This window comes from Mustela nivalis (genome assembly GCF_964662115.1).
Source record: "Mustela nivalis genome assembly, chromosome: 6".
Classification (NCBI taxonomy): domain Eukaryota; kingdom Metazoa; phylum Chordata; class Mammalia; order Carnivora; family Mustelidae; genus Mustela; species Mustela nivalis.
Window position 1 is genome coordinate 118,537,117 of NC_139025.1, and position 26,986 is coordinate 118,564,102.

Below are 26,986 nucleotides of genomic sequence, written 5' to 3' on the forward strand. Positions count from 1 at the left end.
GAGTTCTCATGTCTGTGTTACAATATTTTTTTAAATTTTTTATTTCTTTTCAGTGTAACAGTATTCATTGTTTTTGCACCACACCCAGTAGCTCCATGCAATCTGTCCCCTCTCTAATACCCACCACCTGGTTCCCCCAACCTTCCACCCCCCCCCGCCCCTTCAAAACCCTCAGATTATAATATTTTTAAGTAATGGGGAGCAGATTATTTCTTTTGATGTACAACATTTTATGAACTCTGTTTATTCTGAGGTATAACTGGAGTTCTAAAAATGGCAATTTAAAAAATTCTATATTGTGTCATTTATGTTTTCTTGTGTATTCTATTTTTTTTATGTCTCTTTTAAGAAGCAAGGAACTATGAGAATCTTTAGGAGTCTGAAAGAATATTAAGGTCATAAACTTCTGTATGAATTATTTCATTAAATATGGTAAATTTTAGTAGAAAAAAACATAAAAGGTAATTAAAAGAATAAGAAGGGTATAAACTGATGAGATCATGTCTGTATAGGTGTTAGTTTCTTATATATGTTATTTGTATTTCATACTATTAGCAATGGACTTAACAATTTGTGTGTGTGTGTGTGTGTGTGTGTGTGTGTGTGTGTAATTAGCCATCACTGATTAGCTTTTGGACTTGTTACATTGATTTTTAGAATGTTAGAAAAGGGAGGACTTTAGAATTTATTGTCTAATCCCTTTATTTTACTAGGGAAGAAACTGAGGCCCAGATAAGTGACTCTGTCATATGAGTTTCAGAATTTATCTTGGTGTAGGTATTTTGACCCCAGTTCAGTGCTATTTCTACTGCACCAACCTGATTTTTATGCCTATAAGAAAAACAGTGTTTCCTATTCATACTTAATTAGGATTAATAGTATCAAATAGTCAAAATGGCCAATTTCCTGCTTGTTAATAAGAGAGTAGGAGTTGCATTGAACAGGATTCCGTGAGGCTAAGAGGTGTACTTTTTTAGTTAGGAAGGGAGGAGATCTAGCAGCTTTTGGCGAGATTTTTTGGTCCCGAGTGCTTCATATTTTGAAAATGACTGAGTAAATCATAGATACTATGTCTTAAAGAGTACATTTTGCTTTTCCTTATCTCTGTGGCATAATAGAACTGTGAGTAGATATGGAAAGTGAGTATATTTTTGCACAGTTATACTCATTATTCTGCAGCATTAATAAGCTTACAGCAGCTCTAACCTTGTATAAATCAACACTGTTTTCTTTAGAAAGCTTGCTTTCCTTTGCATTTCCATATTAGGATTAATTTTGTGATAATTAAAATATTAATATTAATTGTAGAAAACTGGATAAAAAATAATGCCTACTCTTAACATTTTGGCTTATCTTCTGGTCTCTATATATAAATATATGTCTTACATCCTTATTTATATATAAACTACATTGCATAGATTTGAATCCTGATTTTTTAACATTATACATTGTATGTTTTTAATATCATTACTGTTTAAAATTTATCAAGTCTGTGTAGTATCATCTTAATGTATGTGCCATAATTTATGTAATCAATTCCCTACTGCTATTTTGTAAATTTTCACTGCAGTGAATATATTTGTAGAGAAATATTTTTGTACCTCTCTGTTTCCTTATGGCAGTTTTGCTGAAGTAAAGTTATTTAAGCTAACTTTATTATTTTTTTTAATGGAGTGTTTTATTAAACATTAAGTAGACAGGGTTGTTTATATAGAATGGCGACAGAGATAACAATATCTGAAAAGCTCCCTTTGTAAATGACCAGAGCTATAGGTAACTTGAAGCACGTAACATTTCAAATAAAAGGAAATGAGATTGCTGTATTTTTCTGATCTCCGCCATTCCTTTCAAGAAAGGATGTCATCAAGGATTACAGCCCCAAAGGTTAGGTTCTAGGTCTCAGGGCAGCACTCAGATCATAGGAGGAATCTAGAACAATGAGGAGGGAGAGGGGGAAAAAAAATGGAACCAGATTTTATGGAACAGATTACTGCTGAGCATAGAGTGAGAAGTGCTGCCTATCTCTGTACACAGATGTGCAAGGATCGCTCAGATACACTGGATGCTGGCCTTGTGCAAGATTAATTTCAGTGGATGAAATTATTAACTAGTGGATGGATCCTGCTAGTGTACTTCCTGTCACAACAGATTGGGCTATGGAATTAGGTGAAGAGCTTCAGGACCTTCATCTCTGACTCAATAAGCAGAGCAGGTCTCTTTGTGGTTAGCACTGTTTCTTAGGAGGCTCAGGTTGTTTATCATTTTGTAATTGCTGGTTAACTTTTGCCCTGTCCCATAAAATAAAAATAAATAAAAATATATATTTTATCAATAAAAATATATAACTACTTCTTTCAGTGAAGCACTTTCTTGTTATCTCTACTTTTTTGCAGGACATGTCTCCCATCCTTATAACAGATTTCAAACTTGCAGTATGCACTTTAGTACTTGAATAGTCTGCACCTATGTTAATTACATTTTAGGTTCAGCTCTTAGATGCTTGAAAGATATGAATATATGATTTCATTTACTCCTTTTGGGAAGCCAGAGTTTTAAGATTCATGTGTACAAGTTACTTTTCCTTACAAAGTGACTCTTCTGAACTGGCTATTATGGAGAATTTAAAACATAATAGCAGACAGAATAGTAAGCCATAATAATGATAAAGTCATGGTGAATCCCTCCCAAATACTATTTTGAATTCAATTCCAGATAGTAATCCATGATAGCTATTTTTAAAAAGATTTTATTTCTGCTAATTATATATACTTATTATAAAAGAGAAAATTGAAAATCTGTCATATTCATCTGTGAAAATTTTAGTATTCTTCCTTGTTTTCTTCTACTCATTTTATACATACACATAGAAGTATACAAAGATACTTATAGTTATACATACAGTTTTTTTGCACTATTACATTAGTTAGGGAATAAACTAAACTATTGTAATAAAAGAAACAAAAATACAAAGATTGTTAAGAACATACAAGTTTATTTCTTAAATTGAGCCCTGAGGTTAGCAGTGTAAGTTGTTAGGGTAGATTTATGCCATGTGGTCCACCCTTCCTTCTTCCCTTCCTCCCTTCCTTCCTTCTCTCTTTAATTTTTTTCCTTTTGAGTACAGTTGATACACTATGTTACATTAGTTTCAGATGTACACCTTAATGATTTGACAAGTTTGTGCACTAGTATAAACTGTGTTCACCACAAGTGTGACTACTGTCTGTCCTGCTACATCGCTAAAATAATATCATTTACTGAATTACATATGCTGTGCTTTTTATTCCCTTGATTTATTTCATAACTGGAAGCCTGTATCTGCCACTCCCTTTTATTCATTTTGCCCAACGCCCCTCTTCCCTGCCCCTCTTCCCTCTGGCAACCATTAGTTTGTATTTATCAGATCCTGCTTTTTGTTTATTCTTTATTTTCTTAGATTCCGCTTTTTTTAAAACTTTTTATTTTTTATAAACATATATTTTTATCCCCAGGGATAAAGGTCTGTGAATCACCAGGTTTACACACTTCAAAGCACTCACCAAAGCACATACCCTCCCCAATGTCCATAACCCCACCCCCCATCTCCCATCGCCCCCCCAGCAACCCTCAGTTTGTTTTGTGAGATTAAGAGTCACTTATGGTTTGTCTCCCTCCCAATCCCATCTTGTTTCATTGAATCTTCTCCTACCCACTTAAGCCCCCATGTTGCATCACCACTTCCTCATATCAGGGAGATCATATGATAGTTGTCTTTCTCTGCTTGACTTATTTCGCTAAGCATGATATGCTCTAGTTCCATCCACGTTGTCGCAAATGGCAAGATTTCATTTCTTTTGATGGCTGCCTAGTATTCCATTGTGTATATATACCACATCTTCTTGATCCATTCATCTGTTGATGGACATCTAGGTTCTTTCCATAGTTTGGCTATTGTGGACATTGCTGCTATAAACATTTGGGTGCACGTGCCCCTAGGTTTGTATCCTTAGGGTAAATACCCAGTAGTGCAATTGCTGGGTCATAGGGCAGTTCTATTTTCAACATTTTGAGGAACCTCCATGCTGTTTTCCAGAGTGGTTGCACCAGCTTGCATTCCCACCAACAGTGTAGGAGGGTTCCCCTTTCTCCGCATCCTCGCCAGCATCTGTCATTTCCTGACTTGTTGATTTTAGCCATTCTGACTGGTGTGAGGTGATATCTCATTGTGGTTTTGATTTGTATTTCCCTGATGCCGAGCGATATGGAGCACTTTTTCACGTGTCTGTTGGCCATCTGGATGTCTTCTTTGCAGAAATATCTGTTCATGTCTTCTGCCCATTTGTTGATTGGATTATTTGTTCTTTGGGTGTTGAGTTTGCTAAGTTCTTTATAGATTTTGGACACTAGTCCTTTATCTGATATGTTGTTTGCAAATATCTTCTCCCATTCTATCAGTTGTCTTTTGATTTTGTTAACTGTTTCCTTTGCTGTGCAAAAGCTTTTGATCTTGATGAAATCCCAATAGTTCATTTTTGCCCTTGCTTCCCTTGCCTTGGCGATGTTCCTAGGAAGATGTTGCTGCAGCTGAGGTCGAAGAGGTTGCTGCCTGTGTTCTCCTCAAGGATTTTGATGGATTCCTTTCGCACATTGAGGTCCTTCATCCATTTTGAGTCTATTTGTGTGTGTAGTGTAAGGAAATGGTCCAATTTCATTTTTCTGCATGTGGCTGTCCACTTTTCCCAACACCATTTATTGAAGAGGCTGTCTTTTTTCCATTGGACATTCTTTCCTGCTTTGTCGAAGATTAGTTGACCATAGAGTTGAGGGTCTATTTCTGGGCTCTCTATTCTGTTCCATTGATCTATGTGTCTGTTTTTGTGCCAGTACCATGCTGCCTTGATGATGACAGCTTTGTAATAGAGTTTGAAGTCCGGAATTGTGATGCCACCAACTTTGGTTTTTTTTTTCAATATCCCTTTGGCTATTTGAGGTCTTTTCAGGTTCCATATAAATTTTAGAATTATTTGTTCCATTTCTTTGAAAAAGATGGATGGTACTTTGATAGGAATTGCATTAAATGTGTAGATTGCTTTAGGTAGCATAGACATTTTCACAATATTTATTCTTCCAATCCATGAGCATGGAACATTTTTCCATTTCTTTGTGACTTCCTCAATTTCTTTCATGAGTACTTTATAGTTTTCTGAGTATAGATTCTGTGCCTCTTTGGTTAGGTTTATTCCTAGGTATCTTATGGTTTTGCGTGCAATTGTAAATGGGATTGACTCCTTAATTTCTCTTTCTTTTGTCTTGCTGTTGGTGTAGAGAAATGCAACTGATTTCTGTGCATTGATTTTATATCCTGACACTTTACTGAATTCCTGTAAAAGTTCTAACAGTTTTGGTGTGGACTCTTTTGGGTTTTCCACATATAGTATCATATCATCTGCGAAGAGTGATAATTTGACTTCTTCTTTGCCGATTTGGATGCCTTAATTTCCTTTTGTTGTCTGATTGCTGAGGCTAGGACTTCTAATACTATATGTTGAATAGCAGTGGTGTTAATGGACATCCCTGCCGTGTTCCTGACCTTAGCGAAAAAGCTTTCAGTTTTTCTCCATTGAGAATGATATTTGCGGTGGGTTTTTCATAGATGGCTTTGATGATATTGAGGTATGTGCCCTCTATCCCTACACTTTGAAGTGTTTTGATCAGGAAGGGATGCTGTACTTTGTCAAATGCTTTTTCAGCATCTATTGAGAGTATCGTATGGTTCTTGTTCTTTCTTTTATTGATGTGTTGTATCACATTGACTGATTTGCGGATGTTGAACCAACCTTGCAGCCCTGGAATAAATCCCACTTGGTCGTGGTGAATAATCCTTTTAATGTACTGTTGAATCCTATTGGCTACTATTTTGGTGAGAATTTTCGCATCTGTGTTCATCAAGGATATTGGTCTATAGCTCTCTTTTTTTGATGGGATTCTTGTCTGGTTTTGGAATCAAGGTGATGCTGGCCTCATAAAATGAGTTTGGAAGTTTTCCTTCCATTTCTATTTTTTGGAACAGTTTCAGGAGAATAGGAATTAGTTCTTCTTTAAATGTTTGGTAGAATTCCCCCGGGAAGCCGTCTGGCCCCGGGCTTTTGTTTGTTTGGAGATTTTTAATGACTGTTTCAATCTCCTTACTGGTTATGGGTCTGTTCAGGCTTTCTATTTCTTCCTGGTTCAGTTGTGGTAGTTTATATGTTTCTAGGAATGCATCCATTTCTTCCAGATTGTCAAATTTGTTGGCGTAGAGTTGCTCATAGTATGTTCTTATAATATTTTTTATTTCTTTGGTGTTAGTTGTGATCTCTCCTCTTTCATTCATGATTTTATTTATTTGGATCCTTTCTCTTTTCTTTTTGATAAGTCAGGCCAGGGGTTTGTCAATTTTATTAATTCTTTCAAAGAACCAGCTCCTAGTTTCGTTGATTTGTTCGATTGTGTTTTTGGTTTCTATTTCATTGATTTCTGCTCTGATCTTTATGATTTCTCTTCTCCTGCTGGGCTTAGGGTTTCTTTCTTGTTCTTTCTCCAGCTCCTTTAGGTATAGGGTTAGGTTGTGTACCTGAGACCTTTCTTGTTTCTTGAGAAAGGCTTGTACCGCTATATATTTTCCTCTCAGGACTGCCTTTGTTGTCCTACAGATTTTGAACCGTTGTGTTTTCATTATCATTTGTTTCCATGATTTTTTTCAATTCTTCTTTAATTTCCCGGTTGACCCATTCATTCTTTAGAAGGATGCTGTTTACTCTCCTTGTATTTGGGTTCTTTCCAAACTCCCTCTTGTGGTTGAGTTCTAGCTTTAGAGCATTGTGGTCTGAAAATATGCAGGGAATGATCCCAATCTTTTGATACCGGTTGAGTCCTGATTTAGGACCGAGGATGTGATCTATTCTGGAGAATGTTCCATGTGCACTAGAGAAGAATGTGTATTCTGTTGCTTTGGGATGAAATGTTCTGAATATATCTGTGATGTCCATCTGGTCCAGTGTGTCGTTTAAGGCCTTTATTTCCTTGCTGATCTTTTGCTTGATCTGTCCATTTCAGTGAGGGGAGTGTTAAAGTCCCCTACTATTATTGTATTGTTGTTGATGTGTTTCTTTGATTTTGTTATTAATTGGTTTATATAGTTGGCTGCTCCCACGTTGCGGGCATAGATATTTAAAATTGTTAGATCTTCTTGTTGGACAGACCCTTTGAGTATGATATGGTGTTCTTCCTCATCTCTTATTATAGTCTTTGGCTTAAAATCTAATTGATCTGATATAAGGATTGCCACTCCTGCTTTCTTCTGATGTCCATTAGCATGGTAAATTCTTTTCCACCCCCTCACTTGAAATGTGGAGGTGTCTTCGGTCTTATAATGAGTTTCTTGTAGGGAACATATAGATGGGTTTTGGTTTTTTATCCCATTTTGATACCCTGTGTCTTTTGATTGGGGCATTTAGCCCATTAACATTCAAGGTAACTATTGAGAGATATGAATTTAGTGCCAGTTTTACTTTTCAGAAAATGGTTGTTTTTCTGTTTCCAGAATTGCTGTTCTTCTTCTCTTCAATCTGCCAATGGATTTGCAGGTGTTTGCAATCTTTAGATAAGCTATCTAGCTGATCTCCTGCTAGCTGAAGTAGTTTCAGCCTGCTACTTCTTCGCCATCTTGACTCCTCTTCCCAGATTCCACTTTTTGAGTGGAATCAAATGCCATGTGATTTTTCAGGGACCCATCTTCTTCTTTCTCTAATATTCTATAGTATACGCCCTCCCCTTGAGACTCTGAGCTTGTTAGAGGCTCTTCTTTGTTCTAGTTTACTTAGGAGGAATAAAGTGAATGGGCTTTCAAACACAGCATGCATTCATATTCTGTTGATTATAATTCAGGCCCCTGGCTACCTCTACCTATAAGAGGGACTTACAAGACTAGGAAATTCAGTTCCTAGCCAAGGAATAATGTGACTTCTTAAGGCTCTATCACTGTACAGTGTGCTTCAGTTCAAGGTTTTTCTGTCTTTTCTATTACATGCCCAGGGGCAGATGAATCTAGAGGCCTGATCCGAGTAAGGTTCAACCCAAACCCATAATTAGTATTAAGTTCAATAACTGGGAAATCTATAATTGGTACTGAGTTCTTTCACCAACATGAATATAATAATGTCTGATTGTCTTTTTCTCATGTTTAATGTGTTAGCTATTGATTAAGGGGTACCTAGATCCGTTAATTAATAGGCATATTCTAATTTTGCATTTTAGTTTATTATTTGATATATGTTTATAAAGAGATGCTTTCTCTCATCTATTTGGTTACTGAAAGGCAGGGTAAATTTTTGTTTGCCTGTTTTCAAAGTAATGAATTAGTTCCCTAATATTCTGCAAAGCTTCCAACTAGTTTTTTTAAAAAATATATGTGTTATTAAACTCCTGGACTTGAACACTTTTTAGGGGTTTCAGTCATTTGAAATTCTCCTTTTTGGAGCTCAAATTATACCATATTTTGGTCAGTGGGAGCCTCTTAAAAAGTTTGCACTCATGTTCTTTTGACATGAGCTTATTAGTTGAATGTGATACTTATCCTTCTACTTGGTATGGCAAGATATTTACCCTTATGATCAGTTATTTCACTAAGAAGCCCTTGTTACTTTTGCTTAGAGATGGTATTCCAAGAGCATTATTAGGATACATATTGCTACTGGGTTGGTTATTGTGAACAGAATTAGGAAATAAATTAGATATAGTGATAAATATATGAATTGTGTATGTATTAACACTCATATACATCTGCATGTGTACATATACATTTATTTTTTACTTAAAGATGATGGATTCATGAATTCTTAAAATTCAAATTTAAGATGACTGGTCTTTTATTTAACCTCCTGTGTATTGTATGTATATCTCTTTTCTTCCATACCAGACATTCTGGAAATCAAAGGCAGGGAATGATAAAATTACAATATCCAAAATACCCTTTACTTCATCCCATATTACACACACAACAGTCTAAGAACAGAATTACCTCTACTTCCGCTTCCAATGTACTTACTGAGATGTAAGTTTTCCCATTCTTTCCATTTTTTAAAATGGTAATACTAAGAAAAGTCTGAGGTACAGCTGTTATATACTATTTTCTTCAGCCTTTAACCATCAGTTTAGTCTTAGCTCTCTAAGTTTGTAATGGTGAATACTAATCCTTATGTCTATGTCTTCCTAGTCATTTTGGTTTTCTAAGGCTTGTTCTTTTTTAAAAAATTTTCCTTAAATTTATTTTTTTGTAGTTTTTTTTTATTATGTTAGTCACTGTTCAGTACACCATTAGTTTTGGATGTAGTGTTCCATGATTCATTGTTTTAAATTTTGTTTAATTTAAAAAATTTTTTTCATTTCTTTTCTTATTTAAAAATTTTAATTCCAGTACAGTTAATGAATATACTGATTCAGGAGTCTATACATTACTAAGTGCTCATGATGATAAGTGTACCTTTAGGTGCCCTCTGTTTCACACATCATACCCCTTCCCTTCTGGTAACCACCAGTTACCATCTATATTTAAGATTAAGAGTTTGTTTTTTTCTTTGTCTCTTTATTACTTTGTTCCTTTGTTTTGGTTCTTAAATTCCACACATGAATGACATCATATTATATTTTTCTTTATCTGATGACTTATTTAACATTAGATCCAGCCATGTTGCAAATAGAAAGATTTCAATCTTTCACACGGGATGGATATATATCACATCTTCTTTTATCAGTTCTACTGATGGACTCTTGGTGTGCTTCCATAATTTGGGTATTTGTAAATAATGCTGCAATAAACATAAGGGTGTATTTATCTTTTCCAATCAGTGTTGTTGTATTCTTTGGGTAAATACCTAGCAATGGAATTACTGTATCAAAGGTAATTCTATTTTTAATTTTTTGAGGAACCTCTGTACTCTTTTCCACAGTAGCTGTACCAGTTTACATTCCCACCAGCAGTGCAAGAAGGTTCCTTTTTCTCCACATCCTGCCTAACACTTGTTGTTTCTTGTGTTTTTGATTTTAGCTATTCTGACAAGTGTAAGGTGATGTCTCATTGTGGTTTGGATTTACAGTTTTGATTTGCATTTCCCTGCCAAGGAATGTTTAGCATCTTTTCATGTGTCCGTTGGCCATCTGTATGTCTTTGGAGAAGTATCTGTGCATGTATTCTGCCCATTTTTTAATTGGATTGTTTGTTTCTTTGGGTATTTAGTTGTACAAGTTCATTATATATTTTGGATACTGACCCTTTTTTGGGCATGTCATTTGCAAATATCTTCTCCCATTCTGTAGGTTGCCTTTAATTTTGATTGTTTTGCTTGCTGAGCACAGCTTTTTATTTTGACGAAATCCCAATCATTTATTTTTGCTTTTATTCACTTGCCTCAGGAGACATATCTAGAAAAATGTTGCTATAGCTGATGTCAAGGAAATTGCTCCCTGTGCTTTCTAGGATTTTTATGGTTTCAGGTATTACATTTAGGTCTTCAGTCCATTTTGAGTTTATTTTTGTTTAAAGTGCAAGTAAATGGTCCCATTTCACTCTTTTTAGCATGCAGTTATCCAGTTTTCCCACCACCGTTTATTGAAAAGACTCTTATTTTCCTAATTGCATTTTCTTGCTTGTAGAATATAATTGACCATATAGAGTGGTTTTATTTCTGGGCTCTGTTCTGTTCCGTTGATCTACGGTATTTATTTTTGTGCCATACCATACACTTTTAATTTCTACAACTTAGTGGTTTATTTTGAAATCTGAGATTGGGATACCTCCAAATTTTGTTCTTTTTCAAGATTTCTTTGGCTATTTGCGGTCTTCTGTGGTTCCATACACATTTTAGGATTATTCATTCTAGTTCTTTGAAAAATGTGATATTTTGATAGGGATTGCATTTAATCTTTAGATTGCTTGGTTGTATGGCCATTTCAACAGTAATTGTTCTCCAATTCATTAGCATGGAATGCTTTTCCATTTGATTTGTCATCTTCAGTTTCTTCTGTCGATGTTTAATAGTTTTCAGAGTACAGTTCTTTGCCTCCTTGGTTAAGTTTATTACTAGATATTTTTTTGTTTATGGTGCAATTGTAAATGGGATTGTTTTCTTAATTTCTCATTATGGTACTTCATTATTAGTGTCTGGAAATGCAATGGATTTCTGTGTATTGATTTTGTATTCTACAACCTTAGTAAATTACTATTTCTAGTAGGTATTTTTTGGTAGAGTCTTTAGGGTTTTCTATATATAGTATCATGTCATCTGCAAGTAGTGAATGTTTTACTTCTCCCTTACCAATCTGAATGCCTTTTCTTTTTCTTATCTGATTGCTATGGCCAGGATTTCAGGACTATGTTGAATAAAAGTGGTGAGAGTGTACATCCTAGACTTGTTCCACATCTTAGGGGAAAAGCTCAGCATTCACCATTGAGTATGATGTTAGTTGTGGGTTTTTCATAGATGGCTTTATTATGTTGAGGTAAAATTTCCTGTAAACCTGCTGTGTTGAGAACTTTTATCATAAGTGGATGTCATAGTTTATCATATGCTTTTTGGCATCTCTTGAAATGATCATATGATTTTCCCCCTTTCTCTTGCTGATCTGGTGTATCACATTGATTGATTTGTGAATATTGAACCGCCCTTGCATCCCAGGAGTAAATCCCACTTGATCATATTTACTGTTTTTTTTTTATTGTGTTGTTGGATTTGGTTTAATATTTTGTTGAAGATATTTGCATGTGTGTTCACCAGAGATATTGTGATATTGCCTTATTTTTCTCTCTCTCTCTCTCTCTTTTAGTGTTTTGGTATCTGGTTTTGGTATCAGGATAATGCTGGCCTCATACAATGAAATTGGAAACTTTTCTTACTCTTCTATTGTTTTAAATAGTTTGAAAAGAATAGGTATTAACTCTTCTTTTAATGTTTGGTAGAATTACTGTGATGCCATGTCTGATGAGAGTTTTGTTGATTTAGTGATTCATTTTCATTGCTGGTAATCAGTCTATTAAAATTGTCTATTTATTCCCAATTCAGTTTTGGCAGGTTGTTTGTTTTCAGTAATTTATGCATTCCTTCTATATTGTCCAATTTGTTGGCATATAATTTTCACAATAGTCTCTTGTAATTATTTGTATTTCTGTCGTGTTGTTTGTTATTTCTCTCTTTCATTCCTGATTTTGTTGGAGTCCTCTATATTTGTTTTGATGAATCTGGGTAGAGGTGTACCAGTTTGTTGATTTTTTTTCCCCCAGAGAACTAGCTCCTTGTTTCAGTGATCTGTTTTATCTTTTTTAAAGTTTCTGTTTCATTTATTTCTGTTCTAATCTTTATTATTTCCTTCCTTCTACTGGTTTAAGGTTTTGTTCTTTCTTTCTTTGCCTTTTTTTAGTATAAAATTAGGTTGTTTATTTGAGATTTTTCTTCTCAAGACAGGCCTGTATTACTATAAACTTATTACTATAAAGTTCCTTTTAGCACCACTTTTGCTGCATCCCAAGGATTTTTGACTACTGTGCTTTCATTTTCATTTATCTCCATGTTTTTTGATTTCCTATGATTTCTGATTAACCCGTTCATTATTTAATAATATTTTATTTAACCTCTATGTATTTGTGTTCTTTCCAGAATTTTTCTTCTGTTGGTTTCTAGTTTCATAGTATTGTGGTTGGAAAAGATGCATGGTATGACTTCCTCTTTTCAATTTGTTGAGACTTATTTTCCAGTATAATATGATCTACTATGTAGAATATTCCATGTGCACTTGAATGTGTATTCTGTTTTAGGATGGATTGTTCTGAATATATCTGTCAGATCCATCTGACCCAATGTGTCATTCAAACCCATTGTTTTCTTGTCAGTTTTCTACTTGGCTATCTGTCCATTGATTTAAGTGGTTTTTAAAGTCCCCTGCTTTTACTGAATTATTCCGTTACTTCTTCATGTTCATTAATAGTTGATTTATGTGTTTCAGTGCTCCTATATTGGGCATATACATATTTACAGTTGTTATTCCTCTTGTTGAGTGTTCCCTTTATGATTATATAGATCATTTTTTGTCACTTATTAACAGTCTTTGTTTTTCCCAATTTAAGTATCACTACTGGCTTTCTTTTCACTGCTATTTGAATGATAAATGCTTTCCGATCTCTTCACTTTTATCTTCATGTGTCTTTATGTCTGAAATAGGTCTCTTGTAGGCAGCATATGGTTGGGTCTTCTTTTTTTTTTTTTTAATCCATTCCATCACCCTGTGTCTTTTGATTGTTCCATTTACATTCAAAGTAATTATTGTTACTATATACTTATTGCCATTTTGGTACTTATTTTATGGGTTTGTTTTTTTTTTTTTTTTTGGTAGTTCTTCTCTGTTCCTTTCTTCTCTTGCTCTCTCATAGTTTGTTGGCTTGCCTTAGTGATATACTTGGATTCCTTTCTCTTTACTGTTTGCTTAACTATTATAGTTTTTGATTTGTGATTACCTCTATATATAATATCTTCTGCATATAGTAATCTATATTAAGTTGATGTCACAGAAGCTTGAACCTATTCTAAAAGCACTAAGTTTTTTCTTCTCTCTTCCCCATGTTTTAAGTATGTGGTATCATGCTCTATATCCTTTTATTTTGGGAATACCTTCATTGATTATTATAGATATGCTTAATTTTACTGCTTTTGTGCTTCTTACTTTTCTTATTCGTCCTTATGATTTTTCCTTCCCACACAAATAGTCCCATTTAAGGAACTGATTTAGTGGTGAGGCTGGTTTAGTGGTAATGAATTCTGTCAACTTTTGTTTGGGAAACTCTTTATCTCTCCTTCTATTCTGAATCACTGCCTTGCTGGATACAGTATTCTTAGTTGCAGACTCTTTTTGGTTTTTTTTTTGTATTTTTGTTTTGTTTTGTTTTGTTTTCAGCACTTTGAATATATCATGACCCTCCCTTCCTGCCTCTAAAGTATCTGGTAGAACAATCAGCTGATAGCCTTATGGAGTTTCCTTTGTATGTAATTGTTTTCTCTTCCTACTTTAAAGGTTCTCTCTCTCTTTCTCTCACTCTCTCTCACTACTTTTTGCCATTTTAATTATTGTTTGCTTTTTTCTGGGCCTCTTTGGGTTGATTTAGTTGTGGGATCTCCATGCCGGCTGAATCTGGATTTCTGTTTCTTACCTCAGATTAAGGAAGTTTTCAGCTGTTATTTCTGCAAATAAATTTTTTGTCCCCTTTCCTCTCTCTTCTCCTTCTAGGATCCCTATAATGCAAATGTTACTCTGCTTAATGGTGCCCCTGTGTGTCTTTTATTATTCTCCTCTTCTATTCATCCTTTTTCTTCTGTTCAGCATGATTGCTTTCCATTACTTTGTCCTCCAGTTCCCTCATCTGTTATTTTGCTTTCTTAAGTTTACTATTTATTCACACTAGTGTATTTTTATTGTAACTAAGTTTTCCATCTCTGATTGGGTCCTTTTCTTTTTCAGCATTCCTCTGGAAATTTGGGGTCATTTCTGTTCCATAGAAATTTTAGGATTGTTTGTTCCAGCTCTGTGAAAATTGTCGATAGTCTCTTGATAGGGATTGCTTTGAATGTGTAGATTGTTCTGGGCAACACAGACATTTTCACAGTGCTTATTCTTCCAATTCATGAGCATGGAATGTTTTTCCATCTCTTTGTGTCTTTCTCAATTTCCTTCATAAGTGTTCTGTAGTTTATAGAGTATAGATCCTTTACCTCTTTGATTCGGTCTCTTCCTAAGTATCTTATGGGTTTTGGTGGTATTGTAAATGGAATCGATTTCTTGATTTCTCTTTCTTCAGTCACGTTTTTAGTGTATAGAAATGTAACTGATTTCTGTGCATTGAATTTATGTCCTGCCATGTTGCTGAATTGCTGTATGAGTTCTAATAATTTGGGGGTAGAGTCTTTTGGGCTTTCAACATAAAGTATCATGTTATCTGTGAAGAAGAAGAGTTTGACTTCTTTGCCAATTTGAATGCCTTTTATTTCTTTTTATTGTATGTTGATGCTAGGACTTCTAGTACTGTGTTGAACAATAGTGGCAAGAGTGGGCATCCCTTTTGTGTTTCTGATCTTAAGGGAAATGGTCTCAGTTTTTCCCCACTGAGAATGATATTCTCTGTGGGCTTTTCCTAGATGGCTCTTATGATATTGAGGTATGTTCCCTCCATCCTTACACTCTAAGACTTTTAATCAAGAAAGGATGCTGTACTTTGTCAAATGCTTTTTCTGGATCTATTGAGAGTATCATATCATTCTTTTCTTTTCTTTTATTAATGGGCTCTATCACATTTATTGATTTGCAAATTTTGAACTACCCTTGTATCCCAGGAATAAATCTCTCCTGGTCATGGTGAATAATCCTTTTAATGTACTGTTAGATCCTATTGGCTAGGATCTTGCTGAGTAATTTGGCATCCATGTTCATCAAGGATATTGGTCGGTAATTATTTTTGATGGGGTCTTTGGTTTTGGGATCAAGGTAATGAAGTCCTCATAGAACGAGTTTGGAATTTTTCCTTCCATTTCTGTTTTTTGAAACAGCTTCAGTAGAATAGATATTGTTTCGTCTTTAAATGTTTGATAGAATTCCCCTGGAAAGCCATCTGGCCATGGACTCTTCTTTTTTTTTTTTTTTTTTTTTAAGGTTTTTTATTTATTTGCCAGAGACAGAGAGAGTACACACAAGCAGGCAGAGAGGCAGGCAGAGGCAGCAAGAGAAGCAGGCTCCCTGCTGAGCAAGGAGCCCGATTCGGGACTCGATCCCAGGATCCTGGGATCGTGACCTGAGCCGAAGGCAGCGGCTCAACCAACTGAGCCACCCAGGTGTCCCCATGGACTCTTCTTTTTGTGAATTTTTTTTTTTTTAAGAGTTCTCTCTTTCTTCCTTTCTTTCTTTCTTTCTTTCTTTTTTAAGATTTTATTTATTTATTTGACAGACAGAGATCACAAGTAGGCAGAGAGGCAGGCAGAGAGAGAGGAGAAAGCAGGCTCCCCACGGAGCAGAGAGCCCGATGCGGGGCTCAATCCCAGGATGCTGGGATCATGAGCTGAGCTGAAGGCAGAGGCTTAACCCACTGAGCCACCCAGGTGCCCCTTTTTGTGAGGTTTTTGATTCCTGCTTCAATTTCCTTGCTGGTTATTGGTCTTTTGATATTGTCTGTTTCTTCCTGTTTCAGTCTTGGTAGTTTATAATTTTCTAAGAATGCATCCATTTCTTCCAGATTGCCTAATTTGTTGGCATATAGCTGCTGATAATAAGTTCTAATAACTTTGCCTCTATTTCCTTGGTATTGGTTGTGATTTCTCGCCTTTCATTCTTTATTTTATTTATTTATTTATTTAATTTATTTATTTGATAGAGAGAGATACAGCGAGAGGGAACACAAGCAGGGAGAATGGGAGAGGGAGAAGCAGGCTTCCTGCCGAGCAGGGAGCCCAATGTGGGGCTCAATCTTAGGACCCTGGGACCATGACCTGAGCCGAAGGCAGACGCTTAACGACTGAGCCACCCAAGTGCCCCTCATTCTTTATTTCAGTAATTTGGGTCCTTTCTGTTTTGGAAAAGTCTAGCCAGCAGTTTATCAATCTTACCAGTTCTTTCAAAGAACCAGCTTCTAGTTTTGTTAATTTCTTCTGTTGTTCTTCTATTTTCTATTTCATTGATTTCTGTTCTAATCTTTATTATTTGTCTTCTCTCTGTATATATATTTGTATAGACTTTATTTGTGGTTCTTTCTTCAGATCCTTTAGGTGTAAGGTTAGCTTGTACATTTGGGATTTTTCTAGAGTGAGGCTTAGATGGCTATGTGCTGCCCTCTAAGGACTGCCTTTGCAGTATCCCATACGTTTTGAACTGATATGTTTTCATGAATTGTTTAAGTTCTTTTTCAGTTTCCTGGTTGACCCATTTATTCTTCAGCAAAATGCTTTTAAACCTCCAAGTGTTTGAGTTCCTTCCAAATTTCCTCTTGTGATTGAGTTTCAAAGCATTGAGGTCTAAAAATCTGCAGGAAATAATCTCAGTCTTTTGATATCGGTTGAGACCTGATTTGTGACCCAGTATGTGATCTGTTCTGGAGAAAGTTACATGTGCACTTGGGAAGAATGGCTATTTGCTTGTTTTAGGATGGAGTATTCTGTATACAGAATATCTTTGAAGATATACACATATCTATGAAGTCCCTCTGGTCCAATGTGTAATTCAAAGTTCTTGTTATTTGTTGATCTTCTGCTTAGATGATCTGTTCATTGCTGTGAGTGGAGTGTTGAAGTTTCCTACTATTAATGTATTATTATCAATATTTTTTTTATTTTTATTTTTAAATTTTTTATTTTGCTCCTGTATTCAGAGCATAGATATTTACAGTTGTTAGATCTTCTTATTGGATAGACCCTTAAGTATGATACAGTGTCCCTCTATAGTCTTTGGTTTAAAATCTAATTTGTCTCATGTGGATTACTACCCCAGCTTTCTTTTGATGTCCATTAGGATAATAAATGGTTCTCCATTCCCTCACTTTCAATCTGGAAGTGTCTTTTGGCTCAAAATAATTCTCTTGTAGACAGCATATGTATGGGTCCTGCTTTTTTATCTAATCTGATACCCAGGGTCTTTTGATTGGAGCGTTCTGCCCATTTTCATTCAGAGTAACTATTGAAATATATGAACTTAGTGCTGTTGTATTGCCGAAGAAGTCCCTGTTTCTGTAGATTGTCTCTGTTACTTTCTGGTCTATATTACTTTTGTTGTCTCTCTTCAGCTACAGAATCCCCTTTAATATTTCTTACAGGCCTGGCTTGGCGGTTGCTTGTTCTTTCTGTTTCTGCCTGTTCTAGAAGCTCTTTATCTCTCCATCTGTTCTGAATGACAGCCTTGCTGGATAAAGCTGTCTTGGCTGCATGTACTTTTCATTTATTAACCTGAATACGTCTTGCCAACCTTTTCTGACTTGCCAGGTTTCTGTGGCTAGGTCTGATACTATTCTGATGTTCCTCTCTCCATATATAAGGAACCTCATCTCCCTAGGTGCTTTTTTGGCTCTCCAATTTCCAAGTTTCACTATTATATATATTAGGGTGTTGATCTATTTTTATTGATTTTGGGAGGGTTCCTCTCTGCCTCTTGGACGTGGATGCTTCTTTCCTTCCCCAGATTAGGAACGTTCTCAGCTATGGTTTGCTCAAATATACCTTCTAGGCCCTTACTCTTTCTCCACCCCTTTGCAGACTCCCAGTAATTCTGACATTTGAACATTTCATGGAATCATTAATCTCTTTAAGCTTTTTCATAGGCTTTTAATTGTCTTTCCTCTTTTTTCTCTACTTCTTTCCTTTCCATCTGCCTATCCTCTACATCACTTATTCCCTTCTGCCTCATTGATCCTAACTGTCAGAGCATCCAGTTTAGACTACATCTCATTCGTAGCATTTTTAAATGCAACCTGATTAGATCTCATCTCCACCTTTAGAGATTCTGTATTGTCACTTATGCTTTTTTCAAGCCTAGGTATTAACTTTTTGATTGCTATCCTGAATTCTATTGCTGACATCTTACTTATATCCATATTGATTAGCTCTGTGGCAAAGAACAAGGTTCTTGTGTGTGTGTGTGTGTGAGAGAGAGAGAGATAGTTCCCCCTTCTAGTCATTCTTGTCAGAGAATAGTGGGTGGGCAAATGAACAGAGTCCAAAATATCAACCATGACCCAAGCAAAATCCACCTGAGAAAAATCCAAAGTGGTTGGAAGCCACCACAGGAAAGCAAACAAAGCCAAATGAAACACAAGAATAAAATAAAAATTTTTAAAACTTTTTTTAAAAAAGCAGAAGAAAGTGTATAATCTCGCAGGGTGGACAAAGCAGAGTGATTCTTTTGTTCCTGGGTGAATTTTGGTCTCTTTGTTAGAAGGCACCATATCCCAAAATTGTGAAAAAGTAAAAACAACAACAAAAAAACACCCATACACATGCGCACACACACACACACACACACACACACATATACGTGTGTGTGTGTGTGTGTGTGTGTGTGTGTGTATAATAGAGTGAAAAAAGGACTAAAAGGACTAAAGGACTAAAATGATGCATATATCTATAAAATGTAGATTTTAAGAAATGCAAGTTAAAAACTCTGAAACATAAGTTGATATATTAAGAATCTAGCTGAAATGGGAAAAAAGTAAAAAGGAGAAAAAAAAGAACAAGAAAAAGAAAAAAGGAAAGGAGAATTTTACCTGAAAAATAAATGAGTCATGAGGCAACACCTGGAACTCAATATACTGTTTTCCCCTGGTGTTGGAGTCTTGTGGGATCCATAAGCTTGTTGTCCACCTGTTCTTCTGGGGGTGGGGCCTGCCATGCCAGCTTCTGAGGTTTCCCTTCCTGGGCAGAGTAGTCCGACCCCTGTCAGGGGGATGGGCACAGTGGAAACTGGTCCTCTCTGTGGCTTTTGTTCCCTGGAGGCTTTCTGGTCCTCTCATAGGATCAGAGCAAAAATGGTTGTGCCCATTGTTTCCCTTTGATTTCTCCTTCAAAGACACTGAAACCCTACTGATGTCTTGGTAATATGACCTCACCTACTTTTTCTTGGGTTTAAGAGGATACATTGTCACCTTGTTTTATTGTAAATATTTTCTGTGATTTTTGCTTTTGAAACATAGTTGCTCTTTCTGTTCTATATAATAATTTAGAAAGAATCTAAAACTTTGCTGCCACTGCCTTCTTCCATCATAATCTTCTGTTACAAGCATTTTAATTACTAATACTTCCTCATGGAAATATACCAAAATTCTCTCAACCACTCCTTTTTCTAAAATTTAATTTAATTTTATTTTCAGTGTTCCAAAATTCATCATTTGTGTACCTCACCCAGTGCTCCATGCAATATGTTCCCTCCTTAATACCCACCACCAGGCTCACACAATGCCCTACTACCGTCCCCTCCAAAACTCTCATTTTGTTTCTTCGAGTCCACAGTCTCTCATGGTTTGTCTTGCCCTCTGATTCTTAATGTTGAACATTTATGCATGCTTTCCATCTTCAGAAGCCATCTCAGAAATGTCCTGTATAAAGTCTTTATAGTTTTGATGGGAAAATAACTATTATTCTCCATCATATCCAACAATGCGTTTCTTTTATTACCCAGAACCAATCTGTTTCTGACAGAAAGTAAAATAGAATGAAAACCACTAGAAGGAAATATATAAAAACTTGAAATGTGTTTATACAAACCTAGACAAAAGACACATTTTAAGTCACAGAGGACAAAATACAAATGATCTAACATACTAACACCAGTATTTCAACCAAGAGATTGAGAGATTTACAAACAAAATAGAAATACTAGGTACTGGCAGATCCCTTATGGAGATAAAATTTAATTCCCATTTTGGTTCAGTTTGCGAACACTTAATGAAAATCCTTAAAAATATGTGTAATCTGCGATGCAGGAAGTTCATTCCCATGATTTGATCATAAGGGAAAAGTAGATTATGTGTTTAAAATTTTAACTATAGAAATATTTGTTGCAATGATTTTTATAATATTGAAAATAAAAAATTATCCAAATATCTAAAAATAAAGCATTTAGTAAAATTATGCATATTCATGGAATGGAATACCTTACAGCCACTAGATTATGTTGTTGAATATTATGTAATGGTATAAATATATGTGCAGTTTTTTAAAATTAAAATTTTTATTTATTTATTTGAGAGAGAGAGCGTGAGCACAGGTGTTGGGTGGGGGGGCAGTGGAGTGGAAGATGGAGAATCAGTGTGTTTGGGGAGGCCACCATGCTGCTCATTCTGGGCTCCCAATTGGCCCCAAGGGGACCAGGGATGCTGTGTTTTTCTGCAGAGGCTCAGAGAGTCCTCACGAATTGCTCAGGGTCCCTTAGCAGATGTGAGCCAGAGGGCTGCTTTCCGCACACCTCCCAGTTGAGCAGGGGGCCGGACAGGGCTGGATCCCAGGATCCTGGGATCATGACCCAAGCTGAAGGCAGATGTTTAGTTGACTAAGCCACTGAGGCCACACCTATATTTGCAAAGTTAAATGAAAAAAAAAAAAAAGTTTAAAAAAAAAAAACCAGTTTATAAAATATCATAAATGGTATCTCCCACTTTTACAAAAATATATTTACAAAGAAAGGTTCTGGAAGGATATAATCAAATTATTATTTTTAGGTGTTACCGTTATAGATTTTTTCTTTTTTGTTTTTGTTTTTTTATATTTTTTGAGATTTTTATTTCTTAATTTTATTCATATATTCTATAATTAACACTTACTGATTTTATATTAAGAAAGAACTTACTGAGGCGCCTGGGTGGTTCAGTGGGTTAAAGCCTCTGCCTTCGGCTCAGGTCATGATCCCAGGGTCCTGGGATTGAGCCCCGCATCGGGCTCTCTGCTCAGCAGAGAGCCTGCTTCCTCCTCTCTCTCTGCCTGCCTCTCTGCCTACTTGTAATCTCTGTCAAATAAAATAAATAAAATCTTAAAAAAAAAAAGAAAGAGCTTACTATTAAAATAGTCATAAAAATCGAATATGTTCTCATTTGTTTATAGTTGTCAGATTTTTAAAAAATGTTAATATGAGTACATAATGCATGTATGACTGCATATGTAAATGAATTGTTCTTTAAAAAGATGTAATTTTTTATAGTTCTGGATAGAGCCCCAAGTTTTCTTATGTAGTGTCTGCATTTATTTATAAGGATCCTAAGTGGATTCTATGAGATATCTAAATGACATTTATATATAGCTGAAAATAGTATAATTGGAACTTTTATAAAATTAAAGATGTCATTTAAAATATTACTTTTCCTTGGTGTAGAAATAGAAATTTACATGAGAGACTTAGTCTGTGTGAGCCATGTTAAACATTTGCAGTGGAGGGAATGTAGAGTACTAGAGAGTAAAATGTAGAGTACTAGAAAAGCCTGGTCTTGTGAAATCAGCCAGTTGTGGTTTTGACCTTGAGCTTTGTGACTGTGGACATAACAACAACCTCTTTGAGCCACTGTTAAGCATCTTGTAAAATGTAAACATATTTCCACCTGTTTTGTGGGGTTGAGATTATAGGAAATAACATATGCCATTTAGCCCTTTGCTGATCACATAGTAAGTATTAAAAAATGATAACATGGATGGTGATAACTTGCTTTGTACCATGTACCCTTAGGAGATATGGTAAGAGGATTATCTTTCCTTTAATTTAATTTAATTTAATTTATCTTTATTTATATTATTGCTTTCATTTGATTTGAGACCTGTATTACTTTTTCTAGTTGGATTTGAAATAAAAGGACCTAGCTTATCAAAGAAAGTAATTGCTTCTACTTTTGAGAGAATATATTCTCCCTTTGGCTATAGAGTTTAGGGTTTATTTTTAATTTTTGGTTCTTTATGATTTGAAAACTTTCATAATGAGTACAATTCTGTGGCCCAAACTTATTTTCCAGTCATATCTTCAAGGTATAGAGTATAGAAGTATAGAGGTATACAGTATAGAAGCCAAGAGTATAGAAACTAATCATACTGTCTGATTTAAATTTAGGCTTTATCACTGTACCCTCTGCAAAAGTTACTCAGTTATGATTTTGACATTCTCACTTTGGGCAAGTAATTTGACTTTTTGTGTTTGTTCTTATAATTTAAATGGGAATAGTAAAAATACATATCTTCTATGTATGTTATAAGTATAGCTAAAAGGACTAAATGAGCAATTATATATAAAGTATAGCTTAGTAATAAGCCTTCATAAATATTTTTGTGTTTTTTTAAATTGAGATAATTGACATATAACATTGTATTAGTTTTAGGTGTACAACATAATGTTTTGAATGTGTGTGTATATCTGTGTGTATATATATATGTAGTGAAATAATTATCACAACTAATTTAATTAATATCTATTACCACATATAGTTACAATTTTTTCTTGTGATGATGAAGTCAAATTACTTGCCCAAAGTTAGAAAGTCTTCTTTCTTTCTTTTTTCTTTTCAATTTTTAATGATCTAATCTATTAGAAACTTTCAAACTTTTAATACAGTATTGTTAACTATAGTCACCATGCTGTACATTACATCCCCAGGATTTATTTAACTTATGTAACTGGAAGTTTGCACTTTTTGAGCACCTTCACTTATTTGACCATAAATACTGTTATTAGTTCTTACTACATTACTCTTTTCTCATTTAGTCATTTATTGAATACATATTTATTGATTGCCTACCATATGTGAGGCCGTAATACCCAGATACAGAAACATCAATGAACAGAACAAAGTCATTACCCTCATGAAACTTGTATTCTAGTGCAGGAGATTGCAAATGAATATTTGATGTTAGGCAAGTCCTATGAAGAAAAATAAACAGAATAAAGAGAGGGCAGCTAGTAAAGAGTGTTACTTGAGATTGTGTATTCATTTTAGCTTAGACCATGCAAATACTTGGAAGAAGACTATTCTTGGCTCAGGGAACAACATAAATAGATTTCTGAGGCAGTAACAGTCCTGATGAATGTGGAGAACAACAACATCCACTCTACTGTGGATGGAGCAAAGTGAATAAAGAAAAGAGTAGTATTCTTGCCATTTGCAACGACGTGGATGGAACTAGATGGTATTATGCTGAGTGAAATAAGTCAATCAGAGAAAGACAACTATCATATGATCTCCCTGATATGAGGAAGTAAAGATGCAACATGTGGGGTTTGAGGGGTAGGAAAATAATAAATGGAACAAGATGGGATCAGGAGGGAGACAAACCATAAGAGACTCTTAATGTCACAAAACAAACTGAGGGGGGAAGGGAGAGTGTAGTGGGGTTATGGACATTGGGGAGGGTATGTGCTGTGAAGTGTGTAAACCTGGCGATTCACATACTTGTATCCCTGGGGCTAATAATACATTATATGTTTATAAAAAATTTTTTTTTAATTTTAAAAAATGTTTAAAAAAGAAAAGAGTAGTATAAGTGAGGTCAGAGAAATCAATGATAGAAGCTTGGTAGGCCATTGTGAGGACTTTGGATTTTACTGAAATGTGGTGAGAAGGCAAAATTTTAATATGAAGAATGATGTGATTAATATTTTTAAAATATCACTGACTGCTTTTGTAACAAAAAGACTTAAGTGTCTGATTAGAAGTTGGGAGATCAGTTAAGAGGCTGTTGCAGTAGTACAGACAAGAGCTGATGATGGTGGTGGGGAGAAGTGATTTGGTTTGGGATGAATTTTGGGATATATTTGGAAGTAAGCTCCTAAGATTTGCTGATGTATTTGTGAGCAATTGTGTGAATGATAGTACCATTTACTGAAATGGGAAACACTCCGGGAAGAGTATGTATATGGGGAGTATAACTGTTTTGTAATGGACTGTTATTTGGAAATGCTTGTGATGGAAATATATGGAGATTTTTAGACAGTTTGATATAGGAGTAGAGTTCAGAGGAGAAGTCAAGGCTAGAGATAAAAATTGGGGAATTTCCTTTGTGTAAGTAGTATTTCAAGTCACTGTACTTGATGAGTGAGTTTGGATAGAGAAGACTAGCTGGGGGATGCTCCAACATGTACTGGTTAAGCAGAGCAAAAGGGTCCAGCAAAGAAGAGTTAGAAGATGTGGCTTGTAGGTTAGGAAGATAGTGTAACATCTGGAAACCTAGTGGGGAAAAAATTTCAGGAAAAAGGAGGTGATCTACAGGGTGTTAGAAATTTGAGGGGAAAGTCTAAAATAATTTCTGGAGTATGTGGAGAAAATAGTTTGTTTCCTTGATTGCCTGGCAATACTAGAGGCCATTTGAGGTGTAATGTCATAAATTTAATGTGAGAATAGTCAACACAATTTGTAATTATAACCACTTTAATCTGCCCAGGTATGTGTACAGAGCAGGGTGAAAGTTGGATTTGGAGTTTGGATTTTGCCATGCAAGTATGAATAAAGAAGAGAGGGGAAGGGAATGTACACACAAGGAAGTGATTTTTAGTGAGGGGGATAAAATCAAACATTGGTAAGGAGGGACATGGGACCAGATTCTGCGTGCTCCAGCTAAACCAGATCTCTGTTGCCAATAACCATATTTTGTTTTCATCTCTGCTTGTGTTTTTTGAGTTGCCCTTTTTATTTTTCCTTTCTGCCACCTTCCTAACACCCAGTCCAAACACACATATATCCAATATCCATATGTTCAAATTCAGTCTATCCTTCAAGAGATAGTAGACCTGGTACTTCCTTCTTGAAACCTTTCCTCCTCACCCCCAGTGAACAGTGCTTTTGTTTCCCTTTTGAACTCCTGTAGCACTCTAACTTTCTAATTGGCACTTATTGGTTGATATTGTAGGGGTGTGTGTGTGTGTGTGTGTGTATTTTAAACCTCTCTACACTGTGTGGTTGTGAGGGACAAGCATATGTCCTTGTAGCCTTAGCATTTATCACAGTTGATGTGCAGCAAATGTTTGATAAGTCAATGAAATCCTTTTTTAAATTTAAATTCAGTTAGCCAACTTACAGTACATCATTAGTTTCAGATGTAGTGTTCAATAATTTATCAGTTTCATATAACACCCAGTGCCCATCACATCATGTGCCCTCCTTAAGTCAATGAAATCTTAAGTAAAACAGTTTCTTCAGTGTTTTCCAAAGCAATTGTGAAAACCAGAATTTCTTAAAGATTGCTTTTACTTTCATCTGTGTACCCTTTTATACTCACTGTAGTCTGTTGCAATGCTCTGTCATTTTTTAACCAACATCATCATCATCGTTTTTTATCTTGCAGGAGCATCTCTCTTTAAAGAAGTATGTTATTGACATTGTGGTTGAAAGTGCAGCTCTACCAGAACCTTTGAAAGATGGAGAAGAGCGGCAGAAAAATAAAAGAAAAGCCAAAAAGATAAAAGCCCGGATGAACTCCAGGTACCATAAATATCCTTCAAATCAAAACAGAAACTGTTAGTGATATATCCTTTTTAATGTATATCTGAGGAAGACCCTCTGCCTCACACAAAAGTTTAAACTTGTTTGCTTTAAGAAAGCCTTGAAAATAATACTGATGAGCCTAATTTATAGCCACTTTCTTTGATTGAGAAAGAAAACTGCATATCGATCTAAAGCCCTTGCTTTCACCTGTTAAGAGCTCTTCTTATAATTGGATGCCAAAGCCCTGCCAAACTTGTGCCTTCTCCAGCATACAGTAGTATGTTTAAGTATGTGTAAACTAAGCCTATTTTTCTTTCCAACTATTGATTTTTAAATGAGGTATCAAAGAAAATCAATAGCAATCAACAAATAGAAGTCTGCTGGCTGTAGTGTCAAATCCCATGACTAGATTTAATCAATTTGGTTGCCTGTCACAACAAGAAAAAGTTCAAGAAATATCTTGAAATGGAAAGTGAGTTGTCAGACCTGTAGTTTATCATCAGCCTCCAAAGTAACATCCGAGGATCAGACAGCTGTGTAGTAGTACATCATTACCTCACATGCTTTGAGCATCACCTGATGACTGATGAGTCTTAGGACACAAATGTAGTTCCTCTGTAGTGTAGATAATTTTTGCTCTTTGGGAGAAGGTAATCTAAATATGTTGTTTTACTTTTTTTTTTTTTTTTAAGATTTTATTTATTTACTTGACAGAGATCACAAGTAGGCAGAGAGGCAGGCAGAGAGAGGAAGGGAAGTAGGCTCCCTGCTGAGCAGAAAGCCTGCCTCGGGGCTCAATCCCAGGACCCTGGGACCACAACCTGAGCCGAAGGCAGAGGCTTTAGCCCACTGAGCCACCCAGATGCCCCTGTTTTACTTTTATTACCAGATGTTTTCAAAGTTGAAGAAGCTTGACCTGTGGGATTATTGCAATACAGTTCTAGAAGGTGAATGGTGGTTATCACTCTAGTTTCCAATTTCAGATTGTAATTAAAGGTGTCCATTTCATCTTCC

The 26,986-nt window shown here is 35.5% G+C and overlaps 1 protein-coding gene across 2 annotated transcripts in view; it reads left to right on the plus strand.

Annotated features, from left to right (window-relative positions):
• Positions 1–26,986, plus strand: part of SCAPER (S-phase cyclin A associated protein in the ER) — a 524,869-nt gene that overhangs the window by 219,152 nt on the left and 278,731 nt on the right. For both annotated transcript variants that reach the window (XM_082735980.1, XM_082735981.1), the window contains exon 21: positions 25,833–25,969. In XM_082735980.1, the coding sequence (XP_082592106.1) occupies positions 25,833–25,969 (137 nt within the window). The remainder of the gene's footprint in view (positions 1–25,832; positions 25,970–26,986) is intronic.